The sequence below is a fragment of the Passer montanus genome, unplaced genomic scaffold (assembly GCF_014805655.1).
Source record: "Passer montanus isolate IOZ18808 unplaced genomic scaffold, ASM1480565v1 scaffold18, whole genome shotgun sequence".
Classification (NCBI taxonomy): domain Eukaryota; kingdom Metazoa; phylum Chordata; class Aves; order Passeriformes; family Passeridae; genus Passer; species Passer montanus.
Genome location: NW_024365381.1, coordinates 9,041,164 through 9,061,087, shown reverse-complemented (window position 1 = coordinate 9,061,087; position 19,924 = coordinate 9,041,164). Strand labels below are relative to the sequence as shown.

The window sequence follows — 19,924 nt, the reverse complement described above, 5'->3', positions numbered from 1 at the left end:
AATGCATGTGCAATGTCCTAGCAACCTCTTCTGTGTTCTCCATTAAAGTTGTGGGGTTTTTTGGTTTTTTTTGGTTTTTTTAAGGAGGAGACTGAAACAAATTAATATTTCACCTATTTACAAGTTCTTCATTGAAATTCAGGCAAAAACAAGAGGAGAGAGTCAAGGCTTTTAGTTTGAAAGTCTGACAGATGGGCAAGGGAGACTTCTGGCAAGTCAGCCTGTTGATGCCGAATAATACAATAAAGAGAACTGAAACAGATGCTGGAAAGAGATACCATTCTTAAAATTAATTTTTAAAAATTTGGATTTCAAGATTGCTATTCCAAGCAGTTATTACAAGGAAATAGAAAAGGAGCCAAGTATATAACTAAGGAATCAGACTTGCAATAAATCTGACTCTTTTGTTGTCCTTCTCTGTGGTCTTTTGTCATGGTAATTTTTCTTACTATCCTGCATCTGACAAAAGAACAAGTTCTGGATACAAAAGAACTATGGAAGTACTAATTATTTTGTTAGAACTTAATACAAATCAAGGTAATTAGATTTAAATAACCTCTTACCAGGAAGGTATGTACAAAGTATGTATCTGTTCTGATATACGCTACGCTGTACTGCTATTGACCTCATTCAGACAGAAATGGTCTGTGAACAATAAATTTGTTTGTTCCTCATTGTGGTTATGGAGGGAAGCAAAAAAATTCCCAAACCCCCTAAACCCATACTTTCTTGTCTTAAAGTTTTACTCCAACTTTACAACATCACTGTACATCTCTAAATTAAATTACTGCATTTAAATTTAAAATTACATTTTGTTATTCTGCCAGTTCTTTAGGCAGAATGGGTACAAGCTAGAAAAAGAAACACTATGTATATTCTAGGAAGCTTTTCACTTTGCAATCAATGAGTGACTTGCTACCAATTTCTTTTAGCACTTCTTCATCTGCTTGATGAAGTTAGACTTAAAGTTAGACTTAATTTGAAGAAGAGGCCTAAAGGAAGGCACCTTCTCTACCTTGATTTCTTGTGGTGGTTCTATTGTGCACTGAAGTATTCTAAATATGCTTTTTTTTTGCCAAAATGAAGAGAACAGTAACTAGGCCTCAGTCTCTTATCTCTGTGATTAGGAAAAAGGAGCATTCAGTCATGTCAGAAATTTTGCAAAAGAAGCAAGAGCCAGGAGCTTAACCATAGGTCTAATTTCTTCACACCTTGAGTTGTCCCACAGAAATCTTTGAAGTAGTATTTTGTGAAATCTGTTATTTAAGTAAAAGCAGTATTTTAACACTTTAAATGTGTGTTACTTATAATGTAGAAGGGTTCAAATAACATATTTGGGCTTTATTTGGTAGGAACCCTCATTTTAATTATTGGAAGGAATGATACTGCCCACCCCGCCTCCCCCACCAAAAAAAAAAAAAAGAAAGCTGTATTAGCTTGAGGCTGACACTTCAGTCTTTTCATTTCATGGACTGCTGAAAATGGTCCTGAAGATTATTTTCTATAATTTTTGCAGCATATTTGCATTTTATAGGTTTTGTTATGATCCATGATTGTTTGATTATGGAGGTTATGGGGTCTCTTTTGTTTGGTTGGGGTATTTTTGGTTTGGTTTTTTTTGCAATTGATGTATCCATAGAAAAAGAAAACAACATCCTCATGTTTTCTAAGAACCTCTTTCTGTTGTGTCTGTAATGACATTACAAACAAAGTCGCCGTGTAGTGTAACTGGCTTGGTGATTTTTTATGTGAAGTCTTTGGAATAATACCAATAAAAATATTTCTTTCTTTGTGGTGCTTTACAAAGTGACTTAAAAACATTTCAGGGGCTTATGGCTCCATTAGTTATGGAAGCTTAGTGCCCTCATATTCTGTTTCTTTAGTCATATTCTTACGTTTCTTTAGTCACATTGCTACTGTGACTTGTGTGGTCACTTTGCCCTAAGAGGATAATGAGGTGCTGCTAAAGCGGAGTGGATACTTGTGGGCTCTGGTTTACACTTGGTGGTGTAATAGTACAACTTTCCAACTACAGAAGAATATATCTTATATCACAGCATTCTTGAGTTCTGCAAGTTCTTGGCTGTGGACTGAAACAGGGCAGAAAAAAGTTGTTTAATAATGGGGGAGGGAGCCTATGGGGGTCTATATGCCCTCAGGAATTAGGCATGTTATTACTGATCAAAAATAATTTTTTTCAATAGTGATTTTAAAAAAACCTGTGCATAGAGCTTCTACTCCTAACACATTTACATGAAGGGTATATCCAGCCTATGTGTGTATCTGGATTTACAAAAAAAAGTCCTCTAAGCAGTTCAAGAAAATGATGCTATTACTGGCTTGCTGAGAGAGGATTAATTAGGAAATGTCTTCCCTTATCTGGATTTCTAGAAGTTACAGTGGTTCACTTCCTCTTGGCAGAGTATTATACAGAATGACACTAGGCACTATATTAAATAACTATGTTATTACGTATTTCTTCTCTGGGACTTGGTACTTTGGTTAAATTTGAAGTTATTTGCTAGAGAACTGTTCAGCTGTCAGATGAATGAATCAGTCTGAAATAACCTGTAATAGGGTATGTATGTTTGAATAATGAAAAGCCATAGAAAATCTTCCAGTTTGGGGGATCTCCAGGAAAATACTTTTTTGCATAAATACTAGCTTTACTCTGCATACGTTTTATTCCCAACCCCCCCTCTTTTCTCCAGTACTGATACTCGAAAAGGTGGAAAATGGAGATCTGAGCAACAAGATGTTGAAGATCACGGATTTCGGCTTGGCCAGGGAGTGGCATAAAACTACCAAAATGAGCGCAGCTGGGACATATGCCTGGATGGCTCCTGAGGTCATCCGCTCTTCCATGTTCTCCAAAGGCAGCGATGTTTGGAGGTATTGATTTGGCATTAAGTCACTGGATACTAAAGACTAACTAGACCTGCCAGGAAGTCTTTTATGTGTAAGAATGAGTAATGGTGAACCAAATATTAAAACTCAGGTCTTATGAAAACTTTATCCACCAGCTTTCCATCTGTAAGACTTAGCTCAGACTTATTGTTACTGTAGAAAATAAGTGGTGTACCAGCTACTGCATGCCTCTAAATTTTTGTTGTTCTATAAGTTTTCATTCAGATTATTTTGAGATCCATAATCCAAATCCCCTCTACTTTATCTTAACCAGACATTTTGGGCTTATTTGGGTATTGACTGACATAATCAAAGGCCATAATACAATCTGAGAAGTACTTTATTTTTATACTGTTTTACATACAAGATAATTTTGAAATACTTTGTTTTGGTAGTAATCTGTCACTAATGTACATGCACACACACACTGTACTTAATTGAATTCCCTATCCTGTTTCAATCCCAAAACTATGTTTTTTGTTTTCATAATAATTTTATTAATTATTTTCACCCTTCTAGTCTTTCACATAGGATAATAGATCTCTTATCTGGGTCCATCTGAGTATATAATCCATAAATAGTAACTGGCACACGCACACACACACACACACACACACACATATATATATATATAGTCTTATTCATTCATGCACTGGAATTTTTGTGAATGAGCTAATTTGGTGGGGAGGAATGTAAGGATTGGCCCATATACTTCCAGACATTGAGTTTGAATGCCACTGTTAAGTGGATTGGTAAATACAGAATTCAGTAAATAGCTCTAGGACAACGACTTTTCTGGATGTTGGATGATTTAGAATTAGTACTGAACATCTGAAACAGATAAAATAGAGAGAATGTTATTTTTCTTGTGGAGAAAAATGTGTTGAAATGTCAGGATCTTTGTCTTCATAGCAGTAAGATTTTGTTGCTGGTCACTAATGCTCCTCCACAAGTGAGTGCATGCTGTAAAACGCACCAGGATAAAGAAATAGCCCAGCTGGTAGACATGTCTGGCTCTTATGGCAGCTATTTAGTGTGGAGATTTTAATTTTCCTTGTCCAGTTTTGCTGACTAGATAATGTATTGCCTTGTGATAAGTCTCTGAACTTGTATTTTGCACTCTTAATAGTGTGGATAAAATTCTGATTCTGTAATTAAATGTGGTAGCCTCCGTAGCTAATCTGAGACAGATTGAGCAAGAACCAAACTTTTATTTGGAGTGAAGTCTGGTAGAAATGGAAATTTTAAGGCTGTGCACCTTTTCTGTGCATGTGATGATGGTACTGGTTTGTACACAGCTTGTCAACCTCAAACCTAAACTTGCTGTTCTCTGAAACAGTGCCAGGAAGGGCCTTTAAGGGTAGCCTAAGGGAAAGGAGGAACAGTTTTCCTGTAGTTGTAACTTTAGTAATCCAGGCATGCTATGAACAGATCAGTAGATTTTCTGTAACAGTATGAATTAATTTTTTAAAAGTTAAGAATTATCCAGATGGTTGGTGATTCTCATGAAGTGCCTCTATGCCTATGCAAAAGTACCAGTTTGATCACTGATATAAGGACTGTGAATCACTTCAGGACTTAAGGACTGTAAATAACTGAAATTATTTGTTCATTTTTCAGAATACTTTACTTCTACTTTTAAGATTCCTTCATCACTTTCTCTTGTTATAGTTACCAGTCTTCCCTTGAGTTCATCACAATACTCTTCCTTTAGCAAAGAGTCATTACCATTAAGGGAATTTATATACTGTCTCTGAATAAGCTTTTTCCTTCTGGTGGCTAAAACCTCTATTCATAGTTAAACAAGCTGAAAAGAACATGCAGAGGACAAATGCTTGCCAGTGCGATCACTACTAGTCTGCCAATGATTGTGAGCCCTAGATTTTACAAAAGCGGTCATGGACTTGTGTAATAATTCCTGTCCCCACCCAAGGATGCAACCTGAAATTCTTAACAGGATGAACTTTTTTATCCTATTAGACTTGCTCCTCCTCTTGTCCAGTTCAACCACTTGGTTAATCACTGGAGTCATAGGGGTTTTTTTTGCCTGACAGCCTTCCAGTTAGTCTATGCAGCATCAACAGAATTGTCTCTAATGTTTGTGAACCCTTTTATTTCAACACCTTTTCTTTAAAGCTTATTAAATACTGCTGGCTGAACTGTTGCCCAGCCTTTGAACAAGAATCTTGTTCTCCTTGTGTTCTTGCTGCACAAACAGCTGAAGAAGATGCATGCTAGGACTGAAATTTCCTGAGTCAGCCTTATCATAACTGACTGCTTCATCTTTCCAAAACATGTTTCAAGCTCCATTTAAAAAAGCTCCATCTGCTTAGTCTGGAGTAAGGGTTGGCAAAGAACTTAAGAAGAGTGAGGAATAGCCACACATGGTATTTATCACCAGGGTCTGGGCCACTGTGAAGTTTGTTCATAGTGCCAGTACTTAGTAAATCTTGCTAGTGAAAACTTGTTGCTGTGAATTTTGCTGTGCTGTACCCACAAGCTCTAGATATACAGTAGGAGCCTTGTGCTTATATTGTACAGAGGACAGTGAAACTACAGTTCTATTTAAATAAGTCCCTTCCTGTAAATCTGTTATGTGTTTGTATTTGCTTTGGATTTACAAGGGTAAAGTTGAAGCTTAGATATTACAGCTCATCCACTACTGTATGCTAATGTTAGCAGGCATATAAATAACATTTTTCTGTCATTTGGCTGTTTAAATATATTTCTTGTTTGCTGTACACATAGTTTTTTACTTGTACTACTGAAAACAGTCATATTGTAAGTACTGTTGGTGTGTGGAACATAAAAGCACCATACAACCATCATCTGGGTTCTCTGTGCTCCTCAATTTAGATGTTTTTAAGCTATATCTACTCTGAGACCAGTGAAATAATTGGGAATTTAATTTCCATTTAGGAATGGAATACCAGCTCTAGCTAAAACCATCAGATTAGCAGATCAGGAAGTTTCAGGCATTCAGTGCTGGGTGTACAAACTTCAGTCATTAGAATATTTGGTTTTAATCAGGTGTTGGTCAAGCACCTTCATCCACAACTGACCACTTGTAGGCTTCTGTAGTTTTCTGTGTGTAATGAAGCACGGTCAAGATTTCAATACCTGGCAGGTAAATGCTGACTAGCAATATTAGGAGAAACTCACCTGGGGGAAGCACATGATATTGATTGTTGTGAAATGGGCAGGAAAGGTCATCTCTGGAACTGTCAGTTCAATAACATGCAAAATACCAGCTGTAATGAAGTTTGGGTTGTTTTTTTTCTTAATGAAAGCCATGTTCTAGTTGCTGTTGGAGCTGGGATCTTTTTGTTGGGCTGATAATTCCTTCCTCATGGAAAGTGTTGAACCTGGGGAAATGGATAAGAGAAGCCTATGGTGCATATCCATGGAACAGTACCAGTGAGAAACAATTACTTGTTTTTTAAAAGTTCACAGACTAACAAGGGAGGTGGCAAAATCACATGTGAAATCCTGCAGACCTCCAGCCTCCCTTGCCCTGAAAATCCATGAGTAGGATTGAACCTGATGTTAAATGGCTTAAGGGATTACTGGATCACTGAAAGATGGTTAATTATTCACACAAGTGTCAGTTGACTTGGATGCATGGGTTGTGTCACATGGTTCATTTCATAATTAAAGTCCAAAAATTACTACTAGGTGCTGGAAAATAAATGAGCTTGATCACTTTTTCTTCTCCCCACCAAGAATATGTAGAAGCCCTTTTTTCTTTCTTTCTATGTCTTTTTTGTGTAAGTCTTCTGATCTTTTTCCTTTGTACTTCCCAATCTTCTGCTTGAGAGTTAATAGGAAAGCACTGTTCAGCACCTCTCTTGGTGTTTATTCACTTGGGATTATTGTTCAAGTGCCACAAAGCAGTATTCTCCAGTTCTGTGGAAGCAGTATTCTCAGCAATGAGCTGTAAGTATAGTGGCATTGAGTTTTCTCAGAAGCAAAGTGACCTTTCCTGCAATATACACTTCTAGTGTCACATTAGAAGAAACACCAATCTGTCTATTCCTTTTTCCTTTAAAAATTACCTTGCAGAAAAACTGCTTTGAACACATCAGGAGTGCTTTATCCAATACTAGTGTTAAAGTAATAATACAGCTCTTTGGTAGATTTTATTACCTTTTACTACCAACAGTGATATCCAAACTGAAAAGTAACATGAATGATCAATCAGATTTAGACAGTCCAAATATACATTCAGTTCGCTTCCATTTTCTTTGAGTGTTTTATAAATCCTAGAAGGCCAGGATGAAATTGGGAACTACTTAGACTCTAGTTTATTTTTTCAAATAATGCTCATGAGACAGTAAGAAATGATAAATTATAACTTCAGGAGTGTGAATTACGTAAGAAAAAAGCAAAAGATTGTGTAGGACAAAAAATATATTCTGCTTAATAAAGTGAAATTGTTGTGTTAACAGCAAAGGTTGGATCTTTAGTTACTAAAATCCTTTATCTAAGTAGGAAAAGTACTGTTAAAAGTGTCCAACTAAGGTAGCAGCAGTTACAGTGAATGTTAAAGATGTGATGGGTTGGAAGGGAGATCTCAGGGGTACAGTTTGTGATAATGTACTCCCAAATGAATAGGGAAACTTGCTTTGAAACAAGAAAAGCTTACTATTTTAGCTTTATATTATATTTATATTTTAGCTGTTTCATGGAGCAGCTATTGAAGGAGCTTGTTGGAAGAGAAGCAGTTTTTCATTTGGTCTTCAGTTGTGCTTAGGAGGCCTTCAAGGTGGTACAGTATGACGTGGTCCAAATATATGTATATTAAGATTTTATATTTTGCAAGCACAATTAAGAAAAATTAGTCCATTACAGTAGTGTTTAATCTCAGGATTATTGACAACATTGGGAACTTTGTGTAAAAACAACAAAAGCAGAACACACAACGTGAATATCTTTTCAGGACACTGTTAAAGCTCTGACTCAATGTATGGGAAATCCTTTAAAAGAATGAAGAAGGCAGTGTAGAAAAGACTACTGAAAGACATATTTTTAAAAGCACAGTTGGTATCCAAATGAGGAAGATGATGCACTGACTAGAGCTCTTTCAAACTGAACATAAAACAAAGATAAAAGGGTTTTGAAGAGAGTCTTCTTACAGCATAAAACCGAATCCCTTGCTTTCAAATGCAGCCCAGGTGAGAACCCTGCAGGAGGACATAACAGCCCAGAGGTGGGCAAAATGTGGGAGTGCAAAGAAAATAAAGCTATACTAGAAAAAACCTCAGTGACTTGTGTCTGCCAGAATTGAGCAAAGAGGCATTTTATGCTGAAAATTTCTCTTTAAGGGAGTCAAGCCTGGAGGACATATCTTACTGAAGTAAAATTCATAGAGGTACTAAAAATGACTGATTAAATGAGCAGTAACAATTCCTGAGATTTACAGTAACACCCAAGATTTCTACAAGAACATGAGAATGTTAGTAGCTGTGCTGTGCAATCTGTTGCTTAAAGCTGGTATAGTACCAGAGAAATGGAAGGCAGCAGACATGGTGGCAGGTCTTAAAAGAGCTTCCTAAGGATTAGCAAGTATTATCTTGAGTTCTTCTCAATGGTAGAAACAGCACTAAAGAGCAGGGAGCTGGTGGACATGTGAGCATATCTGGGGAAGAGTCAGCTTTTCAGAAGAAAATGTAATGCCTTGTGAAAAGGGAAAAGTCTTGAAGGAGATACTGAATTTGTGGATAAGTGGTGAGGTTGCTTATACTTATATTTAGATTTATAAAGACTTTAAGCAAAATCCTTCATAATAAGCATTTAAATAAAGTAAATCAATGTGGGAAAAGTGGGCAAGTATTTTTCCCATCATTTAATCAGTTATTAATTAATAAAATAATGAATCAGTTTCCTTGGTGGGGAATTCTGTGTTCAACACAATCATAAGTGATTTGAAAAAACAGTACATGGTTAGGTAGCATGGTTGATGATACCAAGTTATTCAGGATAAGAAAAATTAATGTACTGCAGAGAAATGAGGAAAAGTTTTACTATCATGAATGATAAAATAGGTGGTAATGGTAATAAATACAAAGTAGTACCCATGGGAGAATTTCATATGTACAATTTATGGACTCTAAATTTTACTGTTGTGATTCAGTAAAAACACATTGGAGCTACTATGGATAATTTAGCTTATTTTGTAAAGAGTGAGAAAGGCAACTGGCAAATGAAAATTTAGTAGGAAAGAAAGAAAACAAGCAATATCATTTGTGCCTCTACCCATATCTTTAAAACTTTGTGACTTTTGCTCATTCCAACAGAAGATGTCAAAGTCAATGAAAGATAAGAAGTGGCTTCTGTTCAGGACAGTAATTAGACTAGGATTTAGCTAGATTAGGATTTGGGGGCCTGGAAAAATGATCATTTAGGCAGGATGTATGGAAGCCTGTGAAATCATGGACAGCATTGAAGGAGCTAATAGGGAACATATGTTTACTCTTTCTTGTATTGAAAGAACTACAGAGAAGCCAATGAAATTACCAAGTGTCAAGCTGAAAATACAAACTACAGAGAAGCCAATGAAATTACCAAGCTGAAAATACGTACACAGAAGTATTCTTTGGCAATGCATCATTAAATCTGTGGAGTTCACTACCACAGAATATAATGGATGGTAATTGGGTTGAGAAGAGAGTAAGAGATCAACGGAAGAAGAAACCGTCAGGTCACCAAGGATGAAGAAGCAGTTTCTGTTTTGGATTTCCTAGAAGCAGGAAAAATATTCTGAGCTTATGTTTTTCATTATATACTTTGGGGGAGAACAGTCCTGGAACTATTTCCATAACTTCATAGGTAGTATTTTGTAGATTATCTTAAGATAACAACTCAATTCTGAAGAAGTATTTTTCACTTATTTTTAGAAATCACAAGCCACCAAACAATCTTCGTCATATTGTTGGGTGTTTTGAGAGGTTCTGTTTTGAAACTGAATTAGAAGATTTATGGTTTTCAGATTGTTCCCAGTTTCAGAGAGAAAATTATTTTTCCTACAAAGTGAAAATGTAATCTTATTTCAGACTTAAAAAAGCAGGTAGAATAGGGCAGATCACCAGCTTGGCACTCATTATAAGCTTGTCCTGCAAACTGCAATTTCTTTAGTATACTAAACTCCCAGGTTCAGGTACCTTGTTGCTTAACAAAGGCTGTGTTAAAGTCAAACACCTGTTCTCTTTTTTGTTTCCTTCCCATTAGTTATGGTGTGCTGCTTTGGGAACTGCTGACAGGAGAAGTACCATTCAGAGGAATTGATGGTCTTGCAGTAGCATATGGTGTTGCTATGAATAAGCTTGCCCTTCCAATCCCTTCTACGTGTCCTGAGCCTTTTGCCAAACTCATGGAAGGTAAGCCTGCTGTGGTGTGTGTGGTTTGTGCTGTTTCTAGACTGCTGTTGAGCATGGCCTCTTTGTGTTCGTTTTCTCACCTAAGGGCACAGATTTCTCCAGTGGCTTTATCCAATGGTGCAGGTGAGCCAGGCCTGACTGTAAGTGTGCTGTGACAGTCAGTCTACTACCAGAATAATGAAAGATTTTTTATTAACTGGCTCTGTAGGAAAAGGGGAGCTATTGCTGTTATCTCTTAGCTTGTTTTCTGGTAGTGAGGACTGACCAACACCAAAACTTGACATATTTAGGTCTTGTTTGAAGTCTAATTCGTTTTAAAATTCATAGCTCAAACATCTTGCTAATAGTGTCAGATTGGTTTGAAATGAAAAATTATCCTACTGACATTTCAGGGAGAGGTTTTAAATGTGGCTTTGACATTCCAAAACAATCCATATTTTCAGTCAGAATGATGTGATTTTCTGCTTTGTCCGTGGAGGTAGTTCGTGCCTAAGGTGGGCTACAGAGAGGTGAAAGAAATACAGGAGTTAGTCATCAGAGCTGCTCTAGTTATTAAAAAGGGTTGTGTGAGGTTATTTTCATGTGTACTTTGTGACCTGGTCTGCTGGCCATTGAAACTGCTTTCATGTCTCTTGAGCTTCAGTTGTTCCTCTCCATTTCTCCCCCCCTTTCTCCTGCCCTCTCTCTCTTACCTTCAGTATTTTTGTCAGTGTCCCTATTCCCAAAGATTTGTAGGTGTTTATATGCAATAAACATTTTTATACCCATCTGTCAGAAAGGAAAACAGATAAAGAGAAATCAAACTTGGTTTATATAGTCTTGGTGACCAAAGAATGAGTCTCAACATAGAATTGTTACTCTGTGGCCTCTGGTGGTGTTTCTAGCCTCAGGAAAGGAATATGAATCATAAAGAAAATGTTTCTGATGGATTTTTTTTCCCTGCTTTTGGAATACTTTTTAATTTCTCTGGTGTTTTCATTGGGTTACAGGCTACAGTTAATTTAAAATGAAACATTTCATGTATGTTCTGCTACCAAAGAAATATCCTACTGGACAGTAAACAATAGAGTTGCAGGTAGAGTAGCTTGGAGGCAGTGTAAAGTGAAAAACTCCATGTGAAAGAGTGGGTGAAACTACCAGCTCAGTGTTGTGCCAGGTAGTTTATTTTGACATGCCTTCCCAACATGCTTTTCTTATCTATAAGTGAGGATTTCAAAATCATGCCCTCTATTGGGAAAGTTGGGTGGAGGCATTTGGCCAGTGCCTGAACCCAGCAGCCCAGGGGTGAGAACCCGCGTGGCTTTGGAACACCTGGTTTCTCCGTGAGCAGGGGGAAGATGGGAACAAAAGAACCCAATTACTTTCTGCCCTTTCACCAAAGCTGTGTTTCAAACAGGCTGTTTCCCATCTCGGGTGAACTCTTCTTCCCCTAGTGGTGCTTTCACTTTTGAATTACTGCCATGGTGGTCTTCAAACAAAGCTGAACTTTCGCTCTTCACAGAAAAGTTATGTTAAAACTGTCCTCATTAGTGCAAATAATGGCTGATCTAGGCCTGGGAAAATAAAAGCCACGGGCCACCTGCTAGTTATCCTGTTCACTCATTCATGCATTTGGCTGGCTGCAGCATTTTGTTTTACTTTGGGTCATGTTTGCTTTGCCATGTTTAAAACCTGAGGTAAAGAGACAGGGATTATGGCACTGACAGTCTAGCTGTAACACCCATTGCTACTAATTGGCCAGCAGCAGGGGATCATCACAGCTCTCTTTAACATCCTCAGTTCTCTATTTTGAAAAAAAGAAGCAAATTAAGAAGCCATAAATACAAATGTATTTATGTATACAGGTTTTGTGAAGTGATTTTTATTTTTAATTACAGCTGCCCCTTGGTGTACTTCAGTTCACAAAACTGATGAATGAACTTCTTTTAGGACATCATCTAATATTTTTAACAATATTCCCTTTTTTTCTCACTTCAAGGTCTAGAAAACTTTTAGAACATTTTTTATAATTCATGTCTTGTGCTGCAGTAATGCTTGTCTTATGTCCAGTGACCATGTAGAGCAATGGTGTATATGAGAGAGACCCATGTGTTAGTTACTTCCATTCATGCTGAAAAGCTGTATTCCTTACAAATACATGTGAGTGTGAAGTTTTTGTGTTGGGTTGCTCTGGAATTTTGGCATGCAGGCATCTAGCAGTACTAAAGAGAATAAGGACACCTGAACCTGTGTAAGTGCTGGTACAGGACAACTTAGAATGAGAATGAGATTTTTTTTTTTTCTGCTGGAGTAGAAATTAGGGAAAAAGAAGAGAGAGGTCTGAATGAGTGCAAATTTTCTATTCAAAAGTGTTGTTAAATCAAATGTTTTGATGTCATGGTTTGGGAGATTGCTTGTAATGGATTGGGGGTTACTTCATACTATTTTCTGTTTCTGTGTTCAATTCCCATCACTGTAAAACATTGCCTTTTGTAGTGTTGCTCATTGAGCTGCTTTGTGTGGTAAGATAGCTACCTGCAGTTCTGTTTTTAGAGCTCTGTAATTGGCTGAATAATTGCACTAGATTGTAAATGAAAAAAACCTGTTTATATCTGTCGTTTCTCCTAAAAGCAAAAGAAAAATGACTGATTAATTTTCTCTCAAATAATAAAAAAGGACCTGTAAAAATGGGAGAACTCCAAATGCACCATTTGATGTCATTATTTACTTGAATCTCCCATTTTCACACAAGTTATGCCCAGTTTGCTTTGCAGGAGAGGTTTTCCGTTCTGAGAAAAGATTCATAATGACTCAGCTCAGTATTAGATTTTGGCATCAGGGAAATCCCTGATAGATATCCTCCTGCAGTATGACTGTTAACTCTGCAGTGTAACTATTATAAAAGAAGTATTTGCAAGAGCCTTGCATAACATTTCTACTCTGTGAACACATATATGCATCTTAAAGCAAAATGTTAAAAGAAATTATTTGTTATTTTTGAAAAATGCTTTGAGATGTACACTTCTGTAAAATTAGTAAATCCATATTTTACTTGACGTATTATTGCAATAGAACCTAGAGACCTAGGTAGTTAGGTAGTTCAAGATTTTAAGTGTTGTTGGATATTGTACAAGCATGAAAGCATGAATTCCGTATTTGACAATAGTCGGTGCAAGTGGGCAGTGGGAAAGCTGGGGTAACACAGGTAGTGTGTATGCCACTCTTAGCCACTGGGGATCAGTAAAGTACTACCTGTCCTCTCAGACCTTCATACTTAGAGATGCTTGACAGTTGTTTATCTTTATTCTGTTCTAGATTGCTGGAACCCTGACCCGCACTCACGACCTTCCTTTGCCACTATCCTAGACCATCTTACTGCCATAGAAGAGTCTGGTTTTTTTGAAATGCCCAAAGATTCCTTCCACTCCCTGCAGGAAGACTGGAAACAAGAGATCCAAGAGATGTTTGATCAGCTTAGAGCCAAAGAAAAGGTAAGTAGAGAGTAATGCTCCCTGCTTGGGCTCTCTGGATTGTAATTTCCCCATTTCATAGTTCAAATGGGGATCACTGTTTCATGCATCCCAGAGCTAATTTTGTCTGTGTTGTGCTGGAGTTTATATAATGTCCCTGAATCAATGGCAGGTTATGATGCACACAAGGGTAGAATCATGGGAAAAATAAATATCCACATCCTCAGCTGCTACTCTTTCTAATATTGTAGTGAGCTTCCATTATACTCTGTGCAAATTGCTGTGGTGAGTTGATTGTTTATTGCATTTGATAACTGTTCACTATTAGCATCTTAATTGAGAAACCCACTGAAAACTATTAACATGAGATGTAGGAGGGTAGTTTCAGCATGTATATACTCTAGTTAACATTGCAGCTTTGTTTCTGCTGGGTTTGTGTTTTCAAGGATTTGAGCACAACCAAAATGCATGGACTAATAAACATGAGTGCTACCAGGGGAAGGGTCCAGTAACTGCTATAACTGAAGTCCATCTGGGCAAATAGCAGGAAACAAAAATGTTAGCAGGAATAACAGGATTGATGACCATCAGCCTTGAAAAGGAGATGTGAAAAAGCTGACGATTTCTTCAAACATGCTTGCAGAGAGCAGCTTGCTGCATCTAATTTAAGGGCCTTACAGAGACTGTCTTTAGTTGGTAGTAAGAAAAACTGCAGCGGAACCAAAATTACTAGTGTAATAATATATTTGTAAGTTCACAGTTTCTTGCCTGAAAGTAAACTCATAACAAGCAGCTGTCTTGATTTGGGCTCAGAGGTTAGGTTTGGGAGGCAGAGAGAGAAGGAAAAGAAGACTTTGCGTGAGAGGAAAGAAGTCAGCTTCTACAGGAATACTTAAAATGTTTCTATTCATCTATTTTAGTAGCTTTTGGGAAAAATAAATTATCTGATAGGCATTTCCTTGCTACTGTTGTCCCATGATGTATCTGTGTTGGAACAGTTTTTGAAAACCAGAAATTTCAACAGACAAACAGTACTTAAAATGCACTGCCCTCAGGCTGGGTACTGTATTCCTCTTAAGCAATAGGGAAATAATTTTATATGCCATTCATTATTGAACTTATTGAAATCTCCCTAGTGATGAACCAAGTAACAATGCCATTATTAAAAACATCTAAACTAAAATGTATTTGATTATCTATCTGATGTTTAACTTGAATTAATTGAGGGAGTTTTTGCCTTCTGCACTAGAATTGGCCATCTGGAGAGAATTATTCAAAGGGCTGAATTCTTTTGTCCTTGTGGTGGGAGGAGAGGAGCACAGTGGGATTTTGGGATTTCAAGGACAGTTTCAGTCAATTCGTTTTGTCGGCAAGGGATAGATCGAAAGGTTTGCCTTATGTGCCATTGCCAGGACCATGCTGAGATGGCTTTTGAATATCCCCAAGGAGGGAGACTGCACAGCCTCTCTGGGTAACCTGTGCTGGTGCTCAGTAATGCAGTAAAAAAGGATTCAGAGAGTGTCCCCTGTTTTTCAGTGTGTGCTTGTTGCCTCTTGTTCTGCCACTGGGCACTGCTGAAGAGAGCCTGACTTTATCTTTTTTTCACCCTTCCTTTGGGTTTTTATATACATTGGTAAGATACCCCTTCACCCCACCCAAGCCTTCTGTGGGCTAGGATGAACAGTCCCATCTCTCTCAGCCCTTCCTCATAGGATAGATGCTTCAGTCTCTTAATCACCTTCATGGCCCTTCATTGGACTCTCTCCGGTATGTCCATATCTGTCTTGTACTGGAGAGCCTAGAATTTGACACCGGATTTCAGGTGTGGCCTCACAAGTGGTTGTGTCTGAATTTTAATACTGGTACGAGGGGCTTTGAATAGCAAGCATTGAAGTCCTTGAGGATTGTTTTTGGCTCTCAGCTGAGCCTTTAACCAGTGGTGTTTGTGGTTCTGTGAGTGAAAGCCATTGAAGTTGTGCTTTCAGAACCAGTAATGTTAGTCTTAACCCACAGGTCACAAGGCAGCCTTTTGTTTCTACGTTCTTATCTCCCTGCAGGAGCTGCGCACATGGGAAGAAGAGCTGACTCGTGCTGCTGTTGAACAGAAGAACCACGAGGAGCTGCTACGAAGGCGGGAGCAGGAGCTGGCAGAACGCGAGATTGACATCCTGGAAAGGGAGCTCAACATCATCATCCACCAGCTGTGTCAGGAGAAGCCTCGGGTCAAGAAACGCATGGGGAAGTTCAAGAGGAGCCGGCTCAAGTTAAAGGATGGCAATCATATCAGCTTGCCTTCAGGTTGGTGATGTGGTGACATGGGAGTAACCTGTAGGTTTGATACTACTGACCCTTATGCACTAGAAAGGATTTGATGTACTTCAGGAAAAACATGACTCTTTGGGATCAATAAACTAGATTTAATGCTCTTGTGGCTAGCATTGCCCAAAGTTCCAATATGAAGGCCAGAAGTAAATTTGAAATGCAACATGTTGGTTAGCCGTTGGCTGTATGTGGCTTATTGTAAAAATGTGGTGTTGCAGTTTAACATGTTAATACTCAAAATAATCAGTTTTTTAAAGGAGGTACATAGAAGATGGTGATGCTCGGGAAATATTTTACATAATGCTGCAGGAGAAACTATAATCTACTGGATTTTTTTTTGGTGTAAAAAATTATCAAAAATACATTGATAGCTGTGACACTGAATCCCTAGATTGGTAGTTCATATGTGAACTTCTGTTAACACTGAAGCAACTTCTGGAAGAAATGTTAAATATTAGTAAGGTGTTGGCAAACTTACTACACTCTTAAGAGTGAAGATGCTGATATTCAGAAATATTGAATCCTTAGCATTTCTTCTGCAGATTCTTTATGGAGATTTAAATTTGTCAAAAAAACAAATGTCTGGGGTTTGTACATCACCTAGTGCTCATTGTTACATCAGGGATGGTGACTTGCACTATATTCTTTGTTTTCTGGGAGACATTGGCTGTTCAGAAGAGAAATTATGATAAAATATGTATGTTGCCTATGCCTTTCTTTAGGTCTGCAAACACCTATTTTTGGTGTTGCTTAATAAAGTGAGAGGTAAGGTGCTAGGATTTATACAGGGATATAATTTGGCATGTCACTCAGCACAACGTCTGTGTGTATGTGTTTCACACATACACTAAGAAGATACATTTTCAGGGCTGTGAGTGCACATCTTTTTTCTGAATTCTTATTGTGTACAATGGGCAAATAGCAATTAGCTGTAAAACTACATTTCTACATAGATCTCATAAGTTGCACTCTTTGAAAGTTACCATAAATTGTTATTTCTTTTTTTCTTATATTAAAAAAGAGAATTTTAACTGTGTCTTTCTACCTTTTTTTCTTTTGATAAACAGATTTTCAGCATAAATTCACTGTGCAGGCTTCTCCAACGATGGACAAAAGGAAAAGCTTGATCAGTAGCTGCTCCAGCCCTCCTGCAAGTCCTACCATTATTCCCAGACTCAGGGCCATACAGTGTAAGGAGCTCAATGTAATATTGAATTTGGGAAATGTGCAGTCTGTCAGTGTGGTAAGATGCCAAGATTCCTTATCTAGGACAGGACTGTTACAGAAAGCACTTAAAATGTTTGCCTTGTGCCTTGCATGTATACATTTGGAGAGAAAAATGGAGTGTCTTAGTCATGGAGGAAGTACCACCTGATTTGGAGCTAAAACCATGCCTACTCAAGTTTGTGAAATACTGCTGTTTCTATAGAAAATGTATTCCATAGGTATACAGGTTAATTTGAAAAATACTAATTTGCAGAGTAGATCTGTAAAACACTGCTGTAGTGTATTAAGTTACTGTTTTAAGAAAATAAGAACAAGGGCACTTTTCCTGCAAATAATGTTCCCCCAATAAAACTGCATGAGGCAGACATACATGTCTTAGAATTATGAAAGTCGTGTTTACTGATATATAGTGTTTGTACTAAATATTACAGCACTTGTGTGTTTGGTTTCAAACTGGTGGTTCTAAAGAGAAACTGGTGATGGAATAAAGCTGGGGAGGATACCTATACTTGAAAGTATTAGGGAATGCTTAATTCAGCATTTGGTTGTTAGATTTGTGTTGATAAATGGTCAGAATTATGGGAAAATCACTTTTGTTACTATTACTCTTCTGCCCTATGTTTTATTCTTTATGTTGCCATGGAACCAGTTCTTTTAATCTGTGTATCTGTTTTTCCTTCCCATTTTCCACTGTTCTTTCCATTTGTGAAGTGACACCTGCTGAAAGCAGTAAAACGTGGGGACGAAGCTCAGTCCTTCCAAAGGAGGAAGGAGAGGAAGAAGAGAAGAGAGGCCAGAAGAAAAAGGGACGCACTTGGGGACCAAGCTCACTATGTCACAAGGAGCTAGGTGCAGGAGAAGAGGGGTAAGAGAGGGCCTGGAGGAAGACTCATTTCTAGGTTCTAAAGGTGGTCATGAGCTGGCTCACAGGATATTTGCCTACCCGTTTGCAAACGCCTTTCTGCTTCCAAACTTCTTTCCCGTGCCAGAGATGTTAGAAATTCAGAACAGTTTACAAAATTGCATTCAGTTCATTTGCCTAGCAACGGATGTTTCACTGTCTGGTATTACATTGTTAGGTGTATTTGTAAGCTGTCAAACTTCTTAGCTGTGCAATACTCTGTAATAGTTCTTCTCTGTTTTAAGGCTCAGCTTTCTATAGTGTCATTGTCTTAAATTCTAGTATATAAAAAGTGCCTGGTAAAGCCAAGCAAATATCTTCTCTTAAGTCTTTTAAAAACGACATGTGCCTTGAGTGAATCAGTCCTGAAAGTGACTTTTGCAGAAATACAGGTTGTACCTCTGTTTCTATAGGTTGTTGTTCTGTGGCTTCTTTTTTTTTTCCTTTGTTTGTGTGAATTATTTATACCAGGACTCCAATGAATCATTCCTGGAATGCTGCTTTAAACATGGGGCTATTTTGGCCTTCTAAAAGATTTGAATGCTTGGTAATTTTTAGTAATGTTTGAGTGTTTTCCCCCTGATAAATTGATGGTTTGACTCTTGCCATGTTTTTAGCAGGGAAAATAAAATAGCTGGTTATAATCTTTATCTTTACTATAAGATAGTAAAGATAAAGACTATATGTGGTCAGGTGTGAAATGCCTGAAAAATTGATGTTTGCATAGTGCATCAGTATTATAGTCCCCTGCAAGAGGACCTGGATCTATTAAAACATGTTCTCTCTCTGAGATACTCAAGACATGTTGGCAGGACAATATGGAGGAAGCTTCATTTGCTGCTGGCTGTGCTTTACCTGTTCTACAAATGAGGGATAGGATAGCATTCTAAGGAATTACAACAGATGTCACACTTTACAATCATTAATTATGTAAAAGGTGGGGAGATCACTGAAGCTGGAAAAAAACATTTCTACCTTGAAATCACGTTCTTAGAATTCTGGGAATAGACCTCTTCCATTTTCTATTCATTACTTCTCAGTAGGAAGCGCTGATTGCTTTTGGGCACAGACAGCTGGAATGGAGTTGCTTGCAAACTGTGGTTGCTCATAAAACTGTGCTGAGATGTTCTGTAGTACTCAGAGTCTCTCCTAGGGAGACTTGATATGGATATCGCATTTTGCAGAGTGTCTGAAACATGAGACTTTTGCTGAGAGGGCAGTATGGCTAACATACAGCGAACCACTCCTTGCTGAGGTCATGCCAGACTGCAAACTTCAATTTAAAGGGAGCAGAGTTGCAGTAAATATTAGTGATGCAAAAGATAGTTCTTGATATTTTTTAGTTTCTTATTTTATACAGGGTAAGGCAATAAAACTTCATTGAATATTTAAGGTTGAGAAAGACATTTAAGATTGAGTCAAACCATGAACCTACACTGCCTTGCTCACCAATAAACCATCTCTCCAAGTGCCACATCCACACATCTTTGGAACATTTCTGGGGATGGTGATTGCACCACTTTCCTGGGCAGCCTGTTCCAATGCCTGACCACCCTTTCTGTGAAGAAATTTCTCCTAATACTTAAGCTAAACCTCTCTGGGTGCAACTTGAGGCCATTTCTCTTGTCCCATGACTTGTTATTTGGGTGAGGAGGCTGACCCCACCAGGCTAGACGCTCCTTTCAGGAAGTTGTAGACAGTGATAAGGTCTCCCCAAGCTCCCTTTTCTGCAGGTTAAACAA

The 19,924-nt window shown here is 37.9% G+C and overlaps 1 protein-coding gene across 4 annotated transcripts in view; it reads left to right on the top strand.

Moving 5' to 3' along the window:
* The window catches only part of MAP3K9 (mitogen-activated protein kinase kinase kinase 9), a 61,269-nt gene that overhangs the window by 24,656 nt on the left and 16,689 nt on the right, over positions 1–19,924 (top strand). For 3 of the 4 annotated variants that reach the window (XR_005627054.1, XM_039704885.1, XM_039704883.1), the window contains exons 3-8: positions 2,712–2,892; positions 10,135–10,283; positions 13,578–13,753; positions 15,790–16,030; positions 17,122–17,244; positions 17,993–18,146. Coding sequence is in view for 3 of the 4 variants with exons in the window: in XM_039704885.1 (XP_039560819.1) it covers positions 2,712–2,892; positions 10,135–10,283; positions 13,578–13,753; positions 15,790–16,030; positions 17,122–17,244; positions 17,993–18,146 (1,024 nt within the window). In the remaining variant the exon portion in view is untranslated. The remainder of the gene's footprint in view (positions 1–2,711; positions 2,893–10,134; positions 10,284–13,577; positions 13,754–15,789; positions 16,031–17,121; positions 17,245–17,992; positions 18,147–19,924) is intronic. The other variant, XM_039704886.1, reaches the window with a different exon arrangement.